We start from the raw sequence: 21,192 nt of genomic DNA, 5'->3' as shown, positions 1-21,192 counted from the left end.
ACTATTCAAACAAATATCACCAGTCAGAGTGTTATTTTTAATCAAATAACAAATTGTTTACTCTGCACGTGTGAAATTAAAAATATCTAATATAAATAACATTTGATTAGGTCCAGAAGCCCACCCGGTTAGCTCAGGATCTCGGGGTCGCGAGTTGGATCCTCGGGCGGGGCGTATGTTCTCCGTGACTATTTGATAAACGACATTGTGTCTGAAATCATTAGTCCTCCACCTCTGACTCATGTGGGGAAGTTGGCAGTTACTTGCGAAGAACAGGTTTGTACTGGTACAGAATCCAGCAACACTGGTTAGGTGAACTGCCCGCCGTTACATGACTGAAATACTGTTGAAAAACGGCGTTAAACCCAAAACAAACAAACAATAATTTTGGATTTTTCTTGTAAATTTACGTTACAGAATATTATTAGTAATTCTTATATGCTTGTCTCAACGCTGGAATGATATGACGTAAACATGCGTTGACGTCAAAGTTTTTGTTGCGACCCAAAAAGAGCGCTACTAAATTTTCATTTTATCTACTGTTTTAGATTAAGGGCATATTAGAATCGAAATAATAAAATATATAGCAAACCGTGTTTGAGCACTATTTATACACTTGGGCGGTAATACGTCGTACAAATAAGTTCTGCGCATGATTGATAGGAAGGCAACAGTACGATTGTGAAGAACGAAGATGCGATGGCGAAGCGCGACAGTACGATGGACTGTCACCATCATATTGTCGCGCTTCGCCATCGGACTGTCGTGTTATCGCCATCGTACTGGCGCGCTTCGTCATCGTTCACTTGTACCTTCGCCTTCGTAGGGAGCTGGCCCTAACGAAACACCGTAGTTTTCACATGGCGCGGCCCATTAATTTTTAATTTGTCAGATATTGCAGATGTTTTATGATGACTGTGGTAATCATTTCCGTTCTGTATAAGTGTAAATTAATATTTCGTGTTGTTTAAAAAGCTTTATTTATATTGCAATTCTAAAATACTGATACCTTCAACAGCTAGAAGATTAAAATTAATTCACCTTGAAAACGGACATTTTTTACATCAGGCACAGTTTATGACTTTGTTCACGAACTTCACGTGCAGGTAGTTAACTGATAGAGTGCGTTCATACAGGACAGTTCTATTTATAAAGTGTCCGCATACAGGGCACTTCTATTTATAAAGTGTCCGCTTACAACCGTAAGACGACACTTTTACAATAGCTCTGCTGGGGGTATAGTCGTATAAGGGTACATACATATATTGCATCCTGTCAAAGTCAGATTTAGAAGGTATCTGGTCGACTGTTTAAGTAAATATGAACATGGTGATCATTACTTTTTTTCTACAGTTTTCCAGTAGCGGAATAAAATCTATTAACCCATATCATGATAAACACGATTGATTCTGCCTTTGCGACCAGAGTCACCGTGCCAGAGTAGCCTGCATATATCCGTGCTGATCTTCACCGTTCGCCATTCAGTCAGTATTTTTTTGGTAAGCACCCCTTTTATATGATACTGTCCAAATTAAAAGATGGACAAGTTCATTAGGATAAAAGTTAACCGTAAAAAGTGTGTGATAAATAGAACGGCGACGGATCATTTTGACCAATCAGGATTCAGCTATTAATTTCATTGGCAGGTTTAAAGTATTCGGATTCGAAAGTCCGATACCTAACTTCCGGCTTCAAATTTTAGTATTCCTGTGATATTTTGTCACATTAGAAACCAAGATATTAAAGATTAAAATAACTACGTACCACTGCGTACACGGATGTATATATTTTGTATATAAGGTTTTGTTCAAAATGACCGGTTAATGACTTTTCTGATAGAACAAGTCGCGTCAGCGCTGAGTAGTTGTTTTGGAGCGAGAGGGTTGAAAACCTGGGTTGAAAGGTGGGTTTTCGAGTTCAGACTGAATACAAACAATATCTAACCCAAGATCATGTTTCTTGGTGAAAAATTAGATGTATAAGTCTTACGACGAGGGTTTTTTTTTATAATTAATAAACCCAAGGTTGTCTCAGGAAAACACAAGTCAAGAAAATAGAAAACTGGAGCTTAAATAAAGCGGAATGAAAGTCATAACCAAATAACCGTTACATAAATGAGTGGAAACTAAAGATAGAAAGATGAAGAAAGAAAAGGAAGAAATAAATAAATATATAAAAACAGAAAGAAAGAAAGAAAGAAAGAAAGAAGAGAAGAAAACAGAAATAGTAAGTTTCTGAATAGCAGACCGGACGAACGAAAAGATGTAAGAAAATGAAGAAAGACAAAACGAAGAAAAAATAAAGCAAGAAGAGAAAAATAATAAGTCAATGAGCGGTTGAATTATTGATTAAATTATTGATTGACTGGTTGTATAATTGAAAGATTGAATGAATGGATTAACGAATGAGAGTAAAGTAAGAAAGAATTGAGGGAGAATAGAAAGAAAAAAAAACAGGAACACATATTGTTAAAAAAAATCTTTGTTTCCGGTAACGTGTTCGTAGGTATGTCGGAATTTTTTTTTCTTGATTTTTTCTTATTTAGTGAGACTTTTCGGAAATTATTTTTGTGTAAAAAAATAATGCAAATAAGGGGGTTATGCCTTTAGAGCGTCAGTAAGTTGATTTCTAACATCACTGACCATGTTTAAAGCATAAAAAGTTGAAAAAAATATTCTCCAAGGCCATAAAAACATTTAGGGTCGGGCCAAAAATTTAGGGTAGGTCGGGATACCGAAACAAACAATTTTTTACGCCTAATATACATGTAGCAGTGGTCTAATTCTGGCTTTTTAAATCTTTTTTAATTTGATAGTCACTTACAGTACAAATAACAATCGCTTCTATATAAACATTACAAAATTTTAAAATACGTTGTTTTTCGTTCTTTAAAGAATATTTGTCATATTTCTCTATATGTTGACATGCTCTGATTAAACGGCAGTGAGGATCCTGTTAGTGGATTTAGTACAACTAAACCTATCGTAGTACAAATGACCATAAGACACGTGAACGAGTACTCAAATAATTAACAAACTTTTTAAGGTAGTTCTGCATGTTTGATAAACCGGAAGTCATGGCGTTACGTCATTTATCCGGATAACATAGATTAAAGATATATTAGCACCAACTTATGAACCGTGTGTAACGTTTAAAACCGAACACACCTAAAACATGTATAGCTAAGTGCAGTATGAATGTGTATAATCACTAAATGGAAGGTGTTTTCAAACACAACAAGTTAATATATTTAGTGATGTTAATTGTTAATTTATTTAATGAGGATTTCCTGCGATTAATGTTGGTATCTATAATATATTATTTTAATGAAAGATGAAATTTAAATATCTTTAAAGCATGGACCCGACATACGGAAATGAAAATCATTCTGCTTATTGGCAGGGGCCAGTTACGTATTTGGCGTTTTTTAAAAAATAAAATAGATAGACGTATTTTAAAGGCATATATATTCAACTGGTTATTTATGATGTTTATAGAACTAAGAATTCCTGCGTACACCTCGTTTAAATGGGTCAACCGTGTTGTTGTACTTATAAAATAGACTGGTCCGGTTTATTAGGTTGGTCAGGGCTACGATATGTATTGTATTTTGCCATCGAAGTATTTCTATAAAGTGCTTCTTCCCCTTCTGTTTGGATCCGTCCATGTTTACAAACACGTTTGTTTATTTTATGGACTGTACGAGTAATTATTGTGTAAAATAAACATGTGCTTGAATCGATATTCCTAGCTCCGTGTAGACGGCCGGGTCTAAAATCTTACCTGAGGTAACGGAATTCAGACGAAATGGAAACGGTCATCCATCCATCCAGATTCAGCTCAAATTTGCGGAAGAAGTAAACGGTTATAAGACACTTTTCTTTCCACCATTTTTTTCGTCTGGCCACATGCTTTAAAAATATACATGTGTTTTAGGTCAGTCATTTGCAGATAATACGGTACAGGTCGCGCAAGGTGTGCATTTGGGCCATTTTTGTCTCTATATTTTGTGTCCTGAAACCTGAGTTTTATTCGTTTTTATCATAGAAACAACAGAATCGGCAGGCTTAAAATGTCACACAATGAAGTGCTAAGTATATGCAATACATCCGCTCAAAATTTGCCTGGAATTTCTTAAAATTGGATTTTTATGACTCTTTTCGCCCTGTTATCAGCGTAGATTTGTGGAATTTTCAAATCTACTGTCCCTTGCCCCCATAATAAACGACACCATCACAGGTGTATTTTTATAATAACGGCAAAGTTAATTTCTTTCTAAATACAAAAAAAAAAAAAATGATAAGATTTGTAACTTATAATAACAAGATTTTTTATTCATGAAATATAGATATACAGAGGGCAGTATGTGTGCGTGCGTGTGTATGTGTGCATGTGTGCGCGTGTGCGTGCGTGCGTGCCAGCCCGTCAGATTATAGCTTTGGTACATTGGGAAAATACTTAATGCTTGCCTCTGTAAGATGGATTGTACTGAGCAAACACCAGATCACTGGCTGAAAGATCATGTCACACTTGGCTCAGCGTCATGTCAAATCTTATGTGAACAGTTACTTTAACACTTGAAGGGAAATAGTGCGATGTAACATCCGTGCCCTCGAGTCAGGCGGGGGAATGTTTTGCACGGGACGTTTGGCAACGTTTAGAAGAGCGACGTTCGGCGGGGCCACTTTCGTAGGGGCGACGTATTCTATCTAGAGTTTTAGATGTTATTCTAGGAAAATCAGTTAACCCTTACCCTGATAAATTTCTGTAGGCGGGGCGACGTTTGTCAGAGCGAAGTTCGGTGGGGCGGGCGTTTGGCGGGGCTGCGTTAGGCGGGGCACCATAATGACATTTAGTTGTGTCGCTGTCAAAGAACGAATAACAAAACGACACAAACAACCACAATAGTTTCTTGCAGGGCTATATTTCTGTGTAGAAGGATAAACCAATCAGTCGTGGCAGATATATATGAAAATGTGGATTTTGACGGTAAACACTGATGTATAGCTAAACAGTTAACAGTTCAATTCTAGTCTTGTGTTAAACTATAGAAATACAGAGATGTCATTGCTGTAATTCTGTTACGGAATTCACAATTCATATCTAAAAATGTCTATTCTCAAAGAAGGAGATAAAATACCGATAACAGAAGAAGATAGCTTTGCCTTAGAGAACATCAAATGAAATATTTTCACAAGTAACATGGCTAAGAGTGAAAATGTTCAAGTGCGATATTAAGTTTGAAAGATAGCTTGATAACAAATGTAATACAAATGAAATATCTTTTTATTTCTTGTCTTTCCAATGTTTTTAACTGTTTTATTTTTTTTTAGTTTCACATGTGCAGCTTCACAGCGCTGGTTCTGTTATATTAGGACAGTTCCTTTACATTGTATTGTAATAACATGCCTGCCGTTTATATACGATAACATTCTTTAGCGGGATGTTCCGTATCAGTGAAAATATATTTATAATCTGAGCCGCGCCATGCGAAAACCAACATAGTGCATCTGCGATCAGCATGGATCCTGACCAGCCTACGCATCCGCATAGTCTGGTCAGGATCCATGCTGTTCGCTAACGGTTTCTCTAATGGCAATAGGTTTTGAAAGCGAACAGCATGGATCCTGACAGACTGGATGCGCAGGCTGGTCTGCATCCACGCTGGTCGCAAAAGCACTATGTTGGTTTCCTCATGGTTCGGCTCATCTTATTTTTAAACTACATTGAAATTGTCGTGCATGATCCTGATCCTGATATAGTGAACCGTTATGTTTCAATAAACCAACACAGAAAATATATTTTGTTCGAATGAGAAAAGTTTATACAAACGTTTGCATGAATCAAAAATTCAAAATATCCCCTGGGTGGTCTTACTAAAATTTTAATGTGATGCGACTCATGTCAGATCAATATCCAAGTTTTGTTTTGTTATTTTAGGGTAAGCTATACAGTCTTTCGGTCAGTCAACTGTTATATATAAGGTTAGAGTTCAAAAAGTTATCGGAGGGGAAAAAACAACAAAAATAAAAGAAACTTAATGAATTGAACGAAGACTATAAAGATATGCTGAACTGATTTTAGGTAAAATTAAATACTTTTTGTGTCAGTTTACTAAAATACTTTGATCATTACAGTATGAACTTATGAACTAAAAACTGAAAATATTTTTATGTTTTTTATTTAATCATATTGTATTGCTTCTGAACACATAATACATAGCACATATACATAATAAGTAACAAAAGCAAATGGGTTGGGCTACAAGTTATTGCAACATTAGAAGTCAGCCCTTCCCAAGTGCGTAACATTAATAGCAAATGAAAAATGAACGAGTGTATTAGTTTAATTAAGCATTCCTTATACAAAGATATATGATAGTGATAATAACTACAAAGATAAAAAGATGAAGGAGAAGAAAAAGAAGAAGAAGAAGAAGGGAAATATTATGATGATGATGATATCAATGTAGTAACAAAATGATAACCCTAATAGTATTTATGATAATAATTACACGATGATGTAGTAACAAAATGATAACAATAATAGTATTTATGATAATAATTACACGATGATGTAGTAACAAAATGATAACAATAATAGTATTTATGATAATAATTACACAATGATAATTAATAAATTTTAGTATTAGTCAAGTTATGGTTGTAATCATTATAGTTGAGCTAGAGAAGAAAAGAAAAAGAAATATATGCTGCTCTATATCCCCGAGTGTCTACCCAGTAATTACAACAATGTTCCTGATTCCTAGTTTGACGGTTATGCTGGGTAATGTTATTACTCTAAACATTCAATTCGAAACTGTCAGGTTACACATGCTCCTACAACAGACCTCCTTGGTACCACAATGGTCCTCTCCTTGTGTAACGTTTCACGTGTCCATTGATAAACTTCGCCGTACAAATGGAATAGGGCATAAGGAAATAGTTCAGAACAGTCGTAACAGGATTCTCAAAATTGACATTTCTTATAAAGCGATAGAATTATAATCATTATTTCGCGCAGATGTATCCATTCGTGTAACTCCGGCCTTGATTTTTTCACTTGATAAACTTTGCGTCGCACTTCGACTCGACGAGAGAACTAAGGCTAGAATTTGGCGGAAATTTTCTCGAGAAAATTTTGTGGCGGAAATTCTAGCTTTAGAGTTGCATGTATTTTCCAGCTATTCGAAATTCATTAAAACGGATAATCTTAGTAAATCTTTTACCATTAAACGTGTTCAAGTGAACGTATTTTAAGCCTCCCCTGTTACTGCGTACAACAAATTTAAAAATACGATCTTACAGGGCCTCGAGGTTCGCTCGTGCATATTTTGGTGTCTCTCGAGTAATCCTTGTTGTTTGGCTAATGTTTTGGGGGGCCCTGCAGCCGGTTGGTGCATACTAGTGTAGCACGTTGTGCATGTGTAGCACGTTAGTGCGTGGTGTAACACATTAGTGTGTGGTGTAGCACGTTAGTGCGTGGTGTAGCACGTAAGTGCATGGTGTAGCACGTTAGTGCATGGTGTAGCACGTCAGTGCATGTGTAGCACGTTAGTGCGTGGTGTAGCACGTTCGTGCATGTGTAGCACGTTAGTGTATGGTGTAGCACGTTAGCGCATGGTGTAGCGCGTCCGTACATGGTGTAGCACGGTAGTGCATGGTGTAACAAATCTTGCGTGTTGTGTAACACTTTAATAACTTACCATATTAGTCCACTGGGTCAAGCAAATCAGGGGATGGCTTAAAATAGTTTTTATTCTTCGTTTGTCACATAACACCTTAAGCTTGAGTTTCCGCTACGCGCCAGTCAGATGTGCTTAGTTGTGTTTCTATCGCGACTTCAGAATTACTTAGCGGCCACATATCTCCACAACGACAGCAGGACAAATTATAGGAAGCTTTACGCAATACAGGGACAGACGTTTAATTTGAAAACAGTGTTCTAAGGACTTGATCTATTTGTCGCCAATATGGTCCCGCGGAGGATCTGATCTATCTGTCGCCTATATGGTACCGCGGAGGATCTGATCTATCTGTCACCTATTTGGTACCGCAGAAGATCTATCTATTGAAATAAGCATATTGACACTGACTGTTTAAATAAGTGACAATTCATAGTGCTAGTTGTAATAAATTTATCACTGTGTGGGCATTTGCCCGATATGAATAATGATGATAATAATAATAATAATAATAACATGATGTCTTTAATTGAAGTAAAGTTGTTGTGTTTTTAATTATTGTTGGGAGACCTAATCTTCCGTTTGGGTATGAGATTCCCCCAAATGTACATGAATGACCACCATAAACAATTATTACGCAAAGCAGACCAAGCTGTTCGGGAATCGAACCAAGTGTGTTGGATTATGGTAACCGGAGTCTTAAAATAATAGTATTTATGATAATAATTACACGATGATGTAGTAACAAAATGATAACAATAATAGTATTTATGATAATAATTACACAATGATAATTAATAAATTTTAGTATTAGTCAAGTTATGGTTGTAATCATTATAGTTGAGCTAGAGAAGAAAAGAAAAAGAAATATATGCTGCTCTATATCCCCGAGTGTCTACCCAGTAATTACAAACATCCTATCCCAAAGTAACGTAATAATGACAAGAGGACATGAGAAATACATTATGTACTGTCGAAACGTCTTGTATGTTTGATATAGTTTTGAACTTCTGTGAAAAGAGTAGTGTTATCTTCTATAGAAATATTATCATTGCCATATAAAAGCTTATTGACACTTAGTGGGTGAAATAATCTTGTTTTAGTAAAAAGTTCTCTTCTTTGATGTGAAAAACGAGTGCATTTAAAGAAATAGTGTTCTGCGTCTTCCGTTTCGGATCAGCAGTCGCAGTTTGGATTTTCTCTGATGTGATTATTAAACAAGTCGGCGTTTAGATTACTGCACTTGTTTCGTATCCTAGCGTGAAACACAGAGTATCGTCTGTCACCAATTAAGTAAAAAGTAGGGAATTGTGGAGGCTTGAAAATTTCTTTAAGTTTACTTTTGAAAGCCGAAAGAGTTGGTAGTTGACGAGTTTCAATGTTCAGATCATTCCATAATTTTATTGCAGAGGGAATAGTAGATTGGGAGTAAAGCTAAAGTTTCAAAATCGGCATTGTTTCTTAAATTGTACTGGTTTGAGTCATTCACGATCGATGGAAATAAATCTAGTAAATATGTTGGAAGATCATCATTTTTTCCTTTGTATATTAAAATTAATTTTTGTATTTTTCTGCGGTCAGAAAGAGAAACCCATCCAATTTCGTTAAGAAGTCTTTCTATTGATACTGAACGCGTTAGCCTAGTAACAATATGCGCTGCTTCAAGTTGAATCTTTTCTAATTGATCTTTTTCATAATTCGCACAGTTATTCCAAACAACAGAGGCATATTCTAGAACTGGTCTCAAGTAAGCTATATAGATTTTGTTTAGGGTGTGCCTTCTAAGTTTAAATTTCAGCGCTCTCATAGATCCTAGAATTTTTGCTGCCGACTTTACAATATTAGATATATGCTCGTGCCAAGATCCATCTTTAGAGAGTGTTATGCCAAGATGTTTGTGATAATCGACACAATTTAACTGAGTATTTTCAAACAATAGATTAGGACATTGTCTACGCGCGAGGGAAAAGAACATAGCCTCTGTTTTTGTAGGATTAAATGTAACCAGCCATTGTTTTGACCATTCTGATATTTTTATAAGGTCAGACTTTAGAGAACTGAGTTCAATTTCGTGTATATCGGAAGACGAAGCGGCTAGAGAACTATCATCTGCAAATAATCGTGTCGTACTTATAAGTGAATCTGCGATGTCGTTAACGTATATTAGAAAGAGAAGAGGACCTAACACTGAGCCTTGAGGAACACCAGCTTTAAGCTCTTTAGAGTCTGAGAAAGAGGAATTAATGAAGACATTTTGGCTGCGATTTGAAAGATAGTGAGTAATCCAGTCAATTAGTTTGCCTGAAAAGCCATGTTGTCTAAGTTTAAAAGTAAGACCCTTATGCCAAACTCTATCAAATGCTTTTGATATATCACGATGGTAAAATTCAACAACAACAACAAATTTATCTTTTATCAACGTTTCGGCGCTTACGCCTTCATCACAAAAGACTATACATGTTGCTTTTTTTTCGTCAAAAGATTTGCAGATTTGGTTATAAATATCTATGAGTTGAAAAACTGTGGAATGTCCTGGTAGAAACCCTGATTGACTTTTGTATATTAAATCGTTTGACATTAAAAAATTGTGCATGTATTTAAAAATAACACGTTCCATGACTTTACCTACACAACTGTTTAAAGAGATTGGTCTATACTTAGATGGGATGTTACTTTCTCCTTTTTTGGAAAGTGGCATAACATTAGCTTGTTTCCAACAGTTTGGGTAAATGCCTTCTTGTACGGACCTGTTAAATAAAACAGTAAGTGGTTTTTTAACTGTGGATGCTGTTCCTTTTAACATACGATGGCTTATTTCGTCGGGTCCAGATGCTTTGTTTAATTGCAGGTTAGAAATAACATCAAATATATCTTGTTCTGAAATTGTTATATCATTTATCAAAGAGTCTGTCTTGGCAAAGAAAGATGGAAGAGAAACATTCGAATCATCTAAATTTGAAATAGACACAAAATAATTATTCAGAGTATTTGCCTTTTCAGTATCAGACACAGAAAAACTTTGGTCATTATTTACAAGAGTTGGGATAATGTTACTTCCTTTTGTGTTTTCTTTGACTAACATTTTAACAATTTTCCAATATTGACACGGGTCTGTGTTGGTGAGGTCATTCAAGGTAAATTCTATATTACTGTAAAATAGCTCTTTTGCATGTTTTATCATATTATTTACTTTTTTGCGTGTACATTTATATTTGTGCCAATCAGAATCTTTTCAGGAGCGAATTGCGGTGGTTTTCAGCCGATCACGTTGTCGCGAGGTTTTACGTATCTCTGAATTGTACCAAGGTTTGTCGTTAGGACGGCCAGTAACAAAAGATGACGGTATACATGTTCTTGCTAATTCTAGAAATTTGCTAACAAAGGAGTCGCAAGCGTTATTAAGAGTATTGTCGTATAAAAAGGACCACTTAGTTGTTTGTATCAGATTATTAAACATTTCAAAATCGGCGCGTTTATAATTCCATACTTTTCTTTTAAAAGGTATATTACGTTGAAGGTTAATTTCAGTATGTACATATGTACCGTAATGATCGCTTATATAATTTTCTGTTTTCAAAATACCGGCCTGAAACACCGAAATGCCATTTGAAACGGCTATAGGATCGATTAAGGTACTAGAGTTATTTGAGACGCGAGTTGCTTCTGTAATAAAATTAGTCACGTTATATATCATGAGCAAGTCGTTTAATTTTGTATTGGTGTCACTAAGTTGATTTTCATTTACATCTCCAACAAGAACAATGTTATTTGATATTTCGGTAGCTTTATCAATACATACAGCCAGTCTGTCCCAAAAATCAACAGTATAATGAGGATGTCTGTAAATAGTGCCAATAAGGAAAGTATTGTTACGATATTTAATTATTAAAATATTTTTATGATATCAGGCTATCAAACAGTTTCTTTCGCGTCTGTTTGAAACAATTTATCTATCCCTTAAGGAATTAGGCCCCTAATAGTAATGTTTAAAAAATGGCATTTGCTTGGTCAATTCTTACAGCTGACCGTGCTTCAACACTTTGTTGCAAATTTTAAAAACTTTTACCGTGCCATTTTTTATTAATTTTGTGTAATTTATGGTATTTCCTCAAGCTCAAGTAGGGACAAATTTCAATGTGGCGGCCTTTATCCAAAACGTTTGCAGATAATTCATTAAACCATTATTTTTTATGAAAGAAACACTAAACTATTGGTGAACAATTATAAAACTTAAAATAAAACTGTCAATATAATTTTTTCTAGGGTGCCTCAAGTAAACGGATTTAATGAGACAGAATTCTTACTCCCAACATTGAAAAATTAAGCTCGAATCCTGCAGGTCTATTTTTTGAAATTTGCTCACTTCATTCAAAAATAACCTTGGGGCTGAAGTAAAACCTACCGACATTTCTTCCACAACATGTAATCTAATGAATGAAGGCAAAATAGAGAACTTTTACCGCATGTAACTCGGTATTTTTAAAGATGTCTAACTCTACCCCTTCTGTTTCAGAGGTTAATCCACTTTGAACAGCAAGAAATCGCTTAACAAATGAATTTTTTCCACTTTTGTACAATAGAAAGAAGTAAAAACTTACTAGAAAAAAAGGATAATAAGGAAAATAAATTGGTCCCAGTAGGGCTTGAACCTACGCACCCCCACCCCTACCCCCTGAAAATTGCAGTCACAGTAGGTTTATGATAGGAATTGAATACTCTTCAAAAAGGAGGTACTCTATTATGGGCCTAATACCTTAACAAAGCTTTTCTTAAATGTCTTGTTTCATACTCGACGAATTTATTGAGAGTTTACTCCATACTTAAGAGCTTACAAGATGATTGACGCAGCTTAGCCTGAGCTAGTAGCAGGGACTTTTTCATCAAATTCTGAGGACTTGACTCAGCCAAATGTTCAGTGTAGCATAACATTGTTTAATAGCACACTAGAATATTTCACACGGGTGGTAAATGCGCAATCCAATTCCTACTGAGAATACGCTTAAAATTGGTTGCGCGACCTCCGGTGCTGGTGTTGCGCATCAATATATACAAAATCGAGGTAGGTGGGTTTTTGTTTTTGTAAATAATGACACATTTAAACGGTGCTTTCGAAAAAAAGCAAAATGCTATTCGACACAAAAATGAATAAAGATCATATGTGTGAAATACCAATTTATTAATTTAAGAATTAGCTCTGTTATCACGAAAACTCGAGCTGTCAAAAAAGCATGGAATCATGGAAAATGCAAATTTTCTAACTCTGTTGCCTTCTTTCTGGAAATGTGACGCTTCTAATGATCAAAGGCGTGTAAAAGTCATGAATATTACATACACTTGAATGAACTGTTGCTTTTGGGGGAAAGATTGGCAAAAAAATAACCGGGAATGGGGTTGCGCCCCGGGAATGGCGTTGCGCGTATACATTTTATACATTATGATGTATACGAGCAACTCCATTCCCGGTGCGCAACCCCATTCCCGATTATTTTTTTTTGTCTATTATGTCCCCGTAAGCAGGATTTGAGGCAAATATTTTTGATATTCGTTACTTTATAACAGTTAAGTTATCATAAAAAGCATCAGATGTCCTTAGATTAGGCATATGAGGTCAGAAACTTCTATTTTTGTTGATTTCATACTTTTTATCACGCTTCTGGTCGCCCGAGTTTTTGTGATAATAGAGCCGAATCGTAAATTACAAACCAGATATTTTACATATATGATGTATTATCATATTTGTGTCGAATAGCATTATGCTTTTTTTCGAGAAAATTTATTGTTGTCTCATACTAAGCAAAATCATAACTTCACATACCTCAATTTCGTCTTTTTTTACGCGCAACACCAGCACCGGACGTTGCGCAACCCATTTTAAGCGTATTCCCGGCGGGAATTGGATTGCGCGTTTACCACCAGTGTTTCAGTAGTTGAAAATTTGGTTGTCTATGTTGAACCTCTGAAAGATGTTCTTTGGTAACTTATATTGACCCTCTGATATGTATTCACTGGTAGCCTATGTTGAACCTCTGGTAGATTTTCCTTTGTAGTCTATGTTGGCTATCTGATAGTTGTGCTCAGGTAGCCTATGTTGAAACTCTAATAGATGTTTCCTGGTTGTCTGTGTTGGACCTCTTAAAGATGTTCCCTGGTAGTCTATGTGGCAACTCTAATAGATGTTCCCATGTAGTCTATGTTGAACCTCTGGTATACATTCCCTGGTAGTCTGTGTTGAACCTCTGAAAGATGTTCTCTGGTAGCCTGTGTTGAAACTTTAATAGATGTTTCCTGGTTGTTTGTGTTGAATCTCTGGTATATATTCCCTGGTAGTCTGTGTTGAATCTCTGGTATATGTTCCCTGGTAGTCTGTGTTGAACCTCTGGTATATGTTCCCTGGTAGTCTGTGTTGAACCTCTGGTATATGTTCCCTGGTTGTCTGTGTTGAACCTCTGGTATATATTCCCTGGTAGTCTGTGTTGAACCTCTGGTATATATTCCCTGGTAGTCTGTGTTGAACCTCTGGTATATATTCCCTTGTAGTCTGTGTTGAACCTCAGGTATATGTTCCCTGGTAGTCTGTGTTGAACCTCTGGTATATATTCCCTGGTAGTCTGTGTTGAACCTCTGGTATTTATTACCTGGTAGTCTATGTTGAACCTCTGGTATATATTCCCTTGTAGTCTGTGTTGAACCTCTGAGAGATGTTCTCTGGTAGCCTGTGTTGAAACTCTAATAGATGTTTCCTGCTTGTCTGTGTTGAATCTCTGGTATATATTCCCTTGTAGTCTGTGTTGAACCTCAGGTATATATTCCCTGGTAGTCTGTGTTGAATCTCTGGTATATATTCCCTTGTAGTCTGTGTTGAACCTCTGGTATATATTCCCTTGTAGTCTGTGTTGAACCTCTGGTATATATTCCCTGGTAGTCTGTGTTGAATCTCTGGTATATATTCCCTTGTAGTCTGTGTTGAACCTCTGGTATATATTCCCTTGTAGTCTGTGTTGAACCTCTGAGAGATGTTCTCTGGTAGCCTGTGTTGAAACTCTAATAGATGTTTCCTGCTTGTCTGTGTTGAATCTCTGGTATATATTCCCTGGTAGTCTGTGTTGAACCTCTGGTATATATTCCCTGGTAGTCTGTGTTGAATCTCTGGTATATATTCCCTGGTAGTCTGTGTTGAACCTCTGGTATATAATCCCTTGTAGTCTGTGTTGAACCTCTGAAAGATGTTCTCTGGTAGCCTGTGTTGAACTTCTAATAGATGTTTCCTGGTTGTCTGTGTTGAATCTCTGATATATATTCCCTGGTAGTCTGTGTTGAATCTCTGGTATATATTCCCTGGTAGTCTGTGTTGAATCTCTAAAAGATATTCTCTGGTAGTCTGTGTTGAACCTCTGAAAGATATTCCCTTGTAGTCTGTCTTGAATCTTTGGTATATATTCCCTGGTAGTCTGTGTTGAACCTCTGGTATATATTCACTGGTAGTCTGTGTTGAATCTCTGGTATATATTCCCTGGTAGTCTGTGTTGAACCTCTGGTATATGTTCCCTGGTAGTCTGTGTTGAACCTCTGGTATATATTCCCTGGTAGTCTGTGTTGAACCTCTTGTATATATTCCCTGGTAGTCTTTGTTGAATCTCTGGTATATATTCCCTGGTAGTCTGTGTTGAATCTCTGAAAGATATTCTCTGGTAGTCTTTGTTGAATCTCTGGTATATATTCGCTGGTAGTCTGTGTTGAACCTCTGGTATATATTCCCTGGTAGTCTGTGTTGAACCTTTGGTATATATTCCCTGGTAGTCTGTGTTGAATCTCTGGTATATATTCCCTGGTAGTCTGTGTTGAACCTTTGGTATATATTCCTTGGTAGTCTGTGTTGAACCTCTGGTATATATTCCCTGGTAGTCTGTGTTGAACCTTTGGTATATATTCCCTGGTAGTCTGTGTTGAATCTCTGGTATATATTCCCTGGTAGTCTGTGTTGAACCTCTGGTATATATTCCCTGGTAGTCTGTGTTGAACCTCTGGTATATATTCCCTGGTAGTCTGTGTAGAACCCCTGGTATATATTCCCTGGTAGTCTGTGTTGAACCTCTGGTATATATTCCCTGGTAGTCTGTGTTGGACCTCTGAAAGATGTTCTCTGGTAGCCTGTGTTGAATCTCTGAAAGATATTCCCTTGTAGTCTGTGTTGAAACTCTAATAAATGTTTCCTGGTTGTCTGTGTTGAATCTCTGAAAGATGTTCCCTGGTAGTCTATGTGGAAACTCTGATAGATGTTCCCATGTAGTCTATGTTGAACCTCAGGTATATATTCACTGGTAGTCTGTGTTGGACCTCTGAAAGATGTTCACTGGTAGTCTGTGTTGAAACTCTAATAGATGTTCCCATGTAGTCTATGTTGAACCTCTGGTATATATTCCCTGGTAGTCTGTGTTGAACCTCTGAAAGATGTTCACTGGTAGCTTATGTTGAAACTCTAATAGATGTTCCCTGGTAGTCTGTGTTGAACCGCTGACAGATGCTCCCTGGTAGCCCATGTTGAAACTCTGACAGATGTTCCCTGGTAGTCTATGTTGGCTATCTCATAGATGTTCCCTGGCAGACTATGTAGGACCTCTGACACATTCCCTGAACCTCTGGGTAGCCTTATTCTGTCTCGGATCTCTGATGGCTTCCCTGGTAGTCAGTGTTAAATGCGAACTCCGAAAAAAATGTTCCCTGGTAGCCGATGTTGAACCGCTGAAAAACATCCTGCTGGAATATCTAGGACCATATTGTCATATTTTAAAACTCTACACACTGTAGATTTACTCGTAGATCTATTTGCAATGTCACTCAGTACCTTTCTTAAGATGTTCTGGGAGTTTCTAATACATCTTCAGACAGTGCTTGAATCAGTTCTTCGGAACGGGAACTTCTCAGTCTTCCGGTACTATCTTTCTTGCGATCTAAAACTGTTCCATGCTGCTCAAATTTTTGAACCACTCAAATGATTTGTTTATTGGAACGTGCTTTTATTGAAGGATGCATTTTAATCAACTTTCTTCGCACAACAGATGGAAATTTGCCATTTTCATAGTAGAGCCTAACAATTTCAGTACTGTCAGCCATCTTAGAAGCCTAAATATAAATGACGTCATTGATGACGTCATAGGCTTTACTGCGACGTCGCATGACGAGCCTAACAATTTCAGTACTGTCAGCCATCTTGGAAGCCTGAATTTATCCTGTCACTTGCAGTATTTTCGACCCGATATCAGGGTGCCGTATACCTTTCTTGATATACCGTCAGTTGATCATGTGACCAGTGATATAAGATCATGTGACCTTATGATCGATATTGTTGTCATAAGAAATTTTGCAACGAAACCATCATCATTGTGTCTCCATGACTTCAGAAATTAATTTCGACAGTTTTAGCGTTTTTTGCTCTGTAAACACAAACACAAACTATGGAACGGCGATTTATATAAGAAGTCATGTAATAATGCATATAACTTCGGCAGCTGTCGGTATACTGGTCCAACCCAATGTTAAAGTGGACAAATTAGGAGCGTCAAATGCTCTCTGAATGGGAATTATTTCTAACACCTTGAACGTGTGGCCTTCAAGCAGTAGTCATCGACATTCTCACAAGTTCATATTAATTCAGTTCATCCACTGAGGTATCCGATTTCTTGCGAAAATTTCAATATAAACAAATGATATGTTTTTCGGAAGTCCAAGGTCTTAGCATCAAGACATAACACTGTACACAAAATAGAAAAGTCAATGTTTTATATATATATTTGTTGTTTATACAGGTCATTTGCTGAATTTTCGGCTGCTTATGGAAGACGGTATAAGGTACCTCTCAGAGCATAAATTCAGGCACAAGCGGGCACCTGGGTAGAACCTGATCTTCCGTGAGCCAGCACATGAAAGCATTTTATATCCCTTGCGCGGTCTCGAGTCCATAGCGTAGTGGGGCCAGTCATGCGAATGAAGTGAGCATTCAAAGTTTTAATATTTCTTGAAAATGGAACAACTGTTTAATGTTAGATCAATCGTTAATTAAAAAATATCCCCGTATGGGGGAATTAGCCCTCTTGACGAAGGCAGATCCTCTTCCAGTTATAAGACTGAGTTTGCTGTCTTGCCATTGGTCAGTTTAATCAACAAATCAGAAGATCTAAACTTTCCGATCTCAAAATGGTTGATGCACGTGGAATTAAAGAGTCAAACTCGATAGTTTTGGACACATTAGACTTATACAGGTAGAGCATATTACATCACTTTATAGGCAGATTGTCACCGTAATTTAATAAATTGACGCTTAAGCTCCGCTGTGCGATTTAAAGACTTTATTAGCGTCATCATACCCAAGTTCAATATGTTTTCTACACGGCGGTAGTTCATTCTGAATCAAACACTGGATAATTATTTTGAAGTATTCATCCCTTGACTTTTTTCAACCGTATTTCGCTAAGTTAGTATATGGAACCGTCAAAGTGTGGTAAAATTAGAAAAAGAATGACAGTTTAATCACCACCATAACGCTCTTGTGAAAGTCCATAGTTAAAAGCAGAATACATGGTAAACGTATATCATTTAAAGGGAGATTAGTCAATTAAACGATGAATTCTGAATGATTTCGGTAGTTCCCCGTTGAAGTTCCTGAATTCTGCACTATAGCCTGCAGACTAGTACTGTATAATTTAAATAAATAAACAATGAATATCACATTTTTATTTATGGAACAACAGTTTATATCGCGTCCAAAAAATGTGCACTTGAACTAGAATCAAACCTTCATTTGCACACCTTTACTGCATCACTTTAGATCGTCCATAGTTGTACTTTGTAAGAAAAAGACTTATATAAGCATTAAATCTCCAAATTCTACAGAAGTAAACGTTTAACTTTCAAAGAATATGTTAAGTACTATATTGCAAATGCATATCGCTTTCACAAAAAATCTTTCTCAAAATGTTTTTTCAGTGCTTGTTTTTGAACAATATTCATAAATGAGTTTTCTTTGTGGATACTTACTTCCGTTAGATGCGCTGAAAAAATTTAGAAGTTTTTTTTTCTGAAAGGGATTTTTATATTCTATTTTGCTTCTATGACAGCTGTTAATCATTGTTTTTCCATTTGGAAAACACAGTCTTTTATTACGGATATTCCAGTTTAAATTTTGATTTACGACCGGATGTTGTGACACCATGTTTCCGATAAAACGCTGCGAGTTGTCCCCCTTGGGAACGGTTTTCCTCGAGCGGAATAACAGATATTTTAGCGCCTTTTCCTCCTTCCTTGGTGGAAGCAAACGGATATTCGTCACATGACATCCCGCTCGGTGCCCGGGTTTTGCCACATGCCTCTTGTCTGTTACTTGAAATACCATCGCTAGTTCGAGAACGATATCTAGGTTTCCCGTTGTCAATAGCATCTTTCATGTTTTTACAACTTTCTGGTATACGTGTGCAGTCAAATATAAGCGATGGTAAAGGTGTCTTAGAATTGCGCTTGTTATTCTGATTTATACTGGTGTGTATGGTTCTTGGCTTGCTATTCTGATTGATGAAAGTTCTTGATTCGCTTTGCTTGTTTCTCTGATTCTTGACAGTTTTTGTAACACTTTGTTTGCTTTTCTGGTTTTTGACGGTGTTTATGGCGCTCCGTTTGTTTTTCAGATGAGCGTTACTGTACTTGGCGCTTCGAGTGCTCCTTTGATTTACTTTTCTGTTTATGTTACCGCTGGTGCTTTTTTGATTTGTATTACTGTTTGCAGTATTTCGAACGTTATTCCGGTTTGTGTTACTTTTTGAAGTGCTTCGGGTGTTTTTTTGACTTGCAGTATTGGCTGCGCTACTTCGGGTGCTTTTCTGACTTCCGGTACTTGCTGCGCTACTTTGGGTGTTTTTCTGACTTCCGGTTCGGGTGCTTTTCTGACTTCCGGTACTTGCTGCGCTACTTCATGTGCTTTTCTGACTTCCGGTACTTGCTGCGCTACTTCGAGTGCTTTTCTGACTTCCGGTACTTGCTGCGCTACTTCGTGTGCTTTTCTGACTTCCGGTACTTGCTGCGCTACTTCGAGTGCTTTTCTGACTTCCGGTACTTGCTGCGCTACTTCGTGTGCTTTTCTGACTTCCGGTACTTGCTGCGCTACTTCGAGTGCTTTTCTGACTTCCGGTACTTGCTGCGCTACTTCGTGTGCTTTTCTGACTTCCGGTACTTGCTGCGCTACTTCGGCTGCTTTTCTGACTAGCAGCACTTTGTCTGCTTCCTCCTCCCCGTTTCGCACAGACATATACCAACAATAATGCTTGTAACAGGCACAGACTCCAGAAAACCTTCATTGTATATCTGGAAATAAAAGAAAAAAGAATCACGACCTCATTTAAAATCAAGAAAGCTTTCTATAAACAAAAATGAATGCAGTAATATAAAAAAAACACAGAAGTAACATTCATGAAGGAGGAACGCAGCAAGGTATCACATTGGAACGGTCATTTGCAAAACCATCACTGGGGTTTCAAACTAGTTTACCGGCTTCAAACCTCACATTTCAACACCAGCCATCAAAAGACAGTGTGGATTATCCCATAAAATCACTCTTCACCAGAGAAATCCCTTTCACACGAAAGGTAACAACAGGAAAACATAGTAAAACACAATTATGCTCCCGTTAAGATATATAAATCAAAACCTAAAATACAGTTAACATATTTACCCGATTACATTACAGAAGCCAGAGCACCAAGAGAAAGACCATTACGTGTACGACGGAGCAAGACGTTATTATCAAGCGTGGAGTCCCTCACCTGTCCTATTATCACACATTCTAACACTTTTAAGATTTTCTTTTATATAAACAAAGAAGGATTTTACAGTGTATTGTCTTGTCGATTAGAACACGTTTCGCAAAATGACCTGCTTTTGCCTATTCTGCCTAAATAGGGATTCCAGATTAGTATCCCTTCCTGGTGTAATTCGAACGTGTTAGAATGGAAATAGAGTTTAGTTTTGCGTGCTTTGTTGCCAAATATATGACTTTTTTATTCGTTCAGATACCGTGTTTTGTTTGTCAACAAAGCATGCAAACTAAAATATATTTCCCAAATCAAAGGGGAAAACGTAAGCGTAGTGACAAACGGAAAAGGAGCTCAGCCTTAAAGAGAACAATACGGACAGAGCTAATTTTATTACCTCCTTTAAAATTTGATAAATAACGGTCTAAAATGGCTACGCCCGATTTGTGATATCTCAGTAGAATCAGGAACATTTAAAAACTAATGCAGAATTCTTTCATAAAGGTCAGTAACAGATTGCAAAGTCTATGATAATGGTTGCCATGCTGGAGAAGCTTTCTGATAATATTTACAGTACGAAAGTCAAAGTCCTCGACATGGTGCTGTCTCTGCTGTGAAATATAAACCACATAAGATATTGCACGAGGCACATTTTTATGAAGATAAGCGAAAATGCCTCTTGTCATATAATTTGTATGAATAGTTAGAGATATA

At 36.9% G+C, this 21,192-nt stretch overlaps 1 protein-coding gene across 1 annotated transcript; it reads right to left on the bottom strand.

Moving 5' to 3' along the window:
• Positions 1-17,444: 17,444 nt before the first annotated feature.
• On the bottom strand, positions 17,445-19,976 carry LOC123540774 (putative uncharacterized protein DDB_G0286901). Its single transcript, XM_053525956.1, has 2 exons — positions 19,672-19,976; positions 17,445-19,636 (listed from the first exon to the last, which is right to left on the bottom strand). The coding sequence occupies exons 1-2, from the start codon at positions 19,974-19,976 to the stop codon at positions 18,838-18,840; spliced, it is 1,104 nt and encodes a 367-aa protein (XP_053381931.1). The 3' UTR covers positions 17,445-18,837.
• Positions 19,977-21,192: the final 1,216 nt, after the last annotated feature.

Source organism: Mercenaria mercenaria, chromosome 16 (genome assembly GCF_021730395.1).
Source record: "Mercenaria mercenaria strain notata chromosome 16, MADL_Memer_1, whole genome shotgun sequence".
In the NCBI taxonomy this organism is placed as follows: domain Eukaryota; kingdom Metazoa; phylum Mollusca; class Bivalvia; order Venerida; family Veneridae; genus Mercenaria; species Mercenaria mercenaria.
The sequence above is the reverse complement of the archived record's forward strand: the minus strand, read 5'-3'. Positions and strand labels throughout refer to the sequence as shown.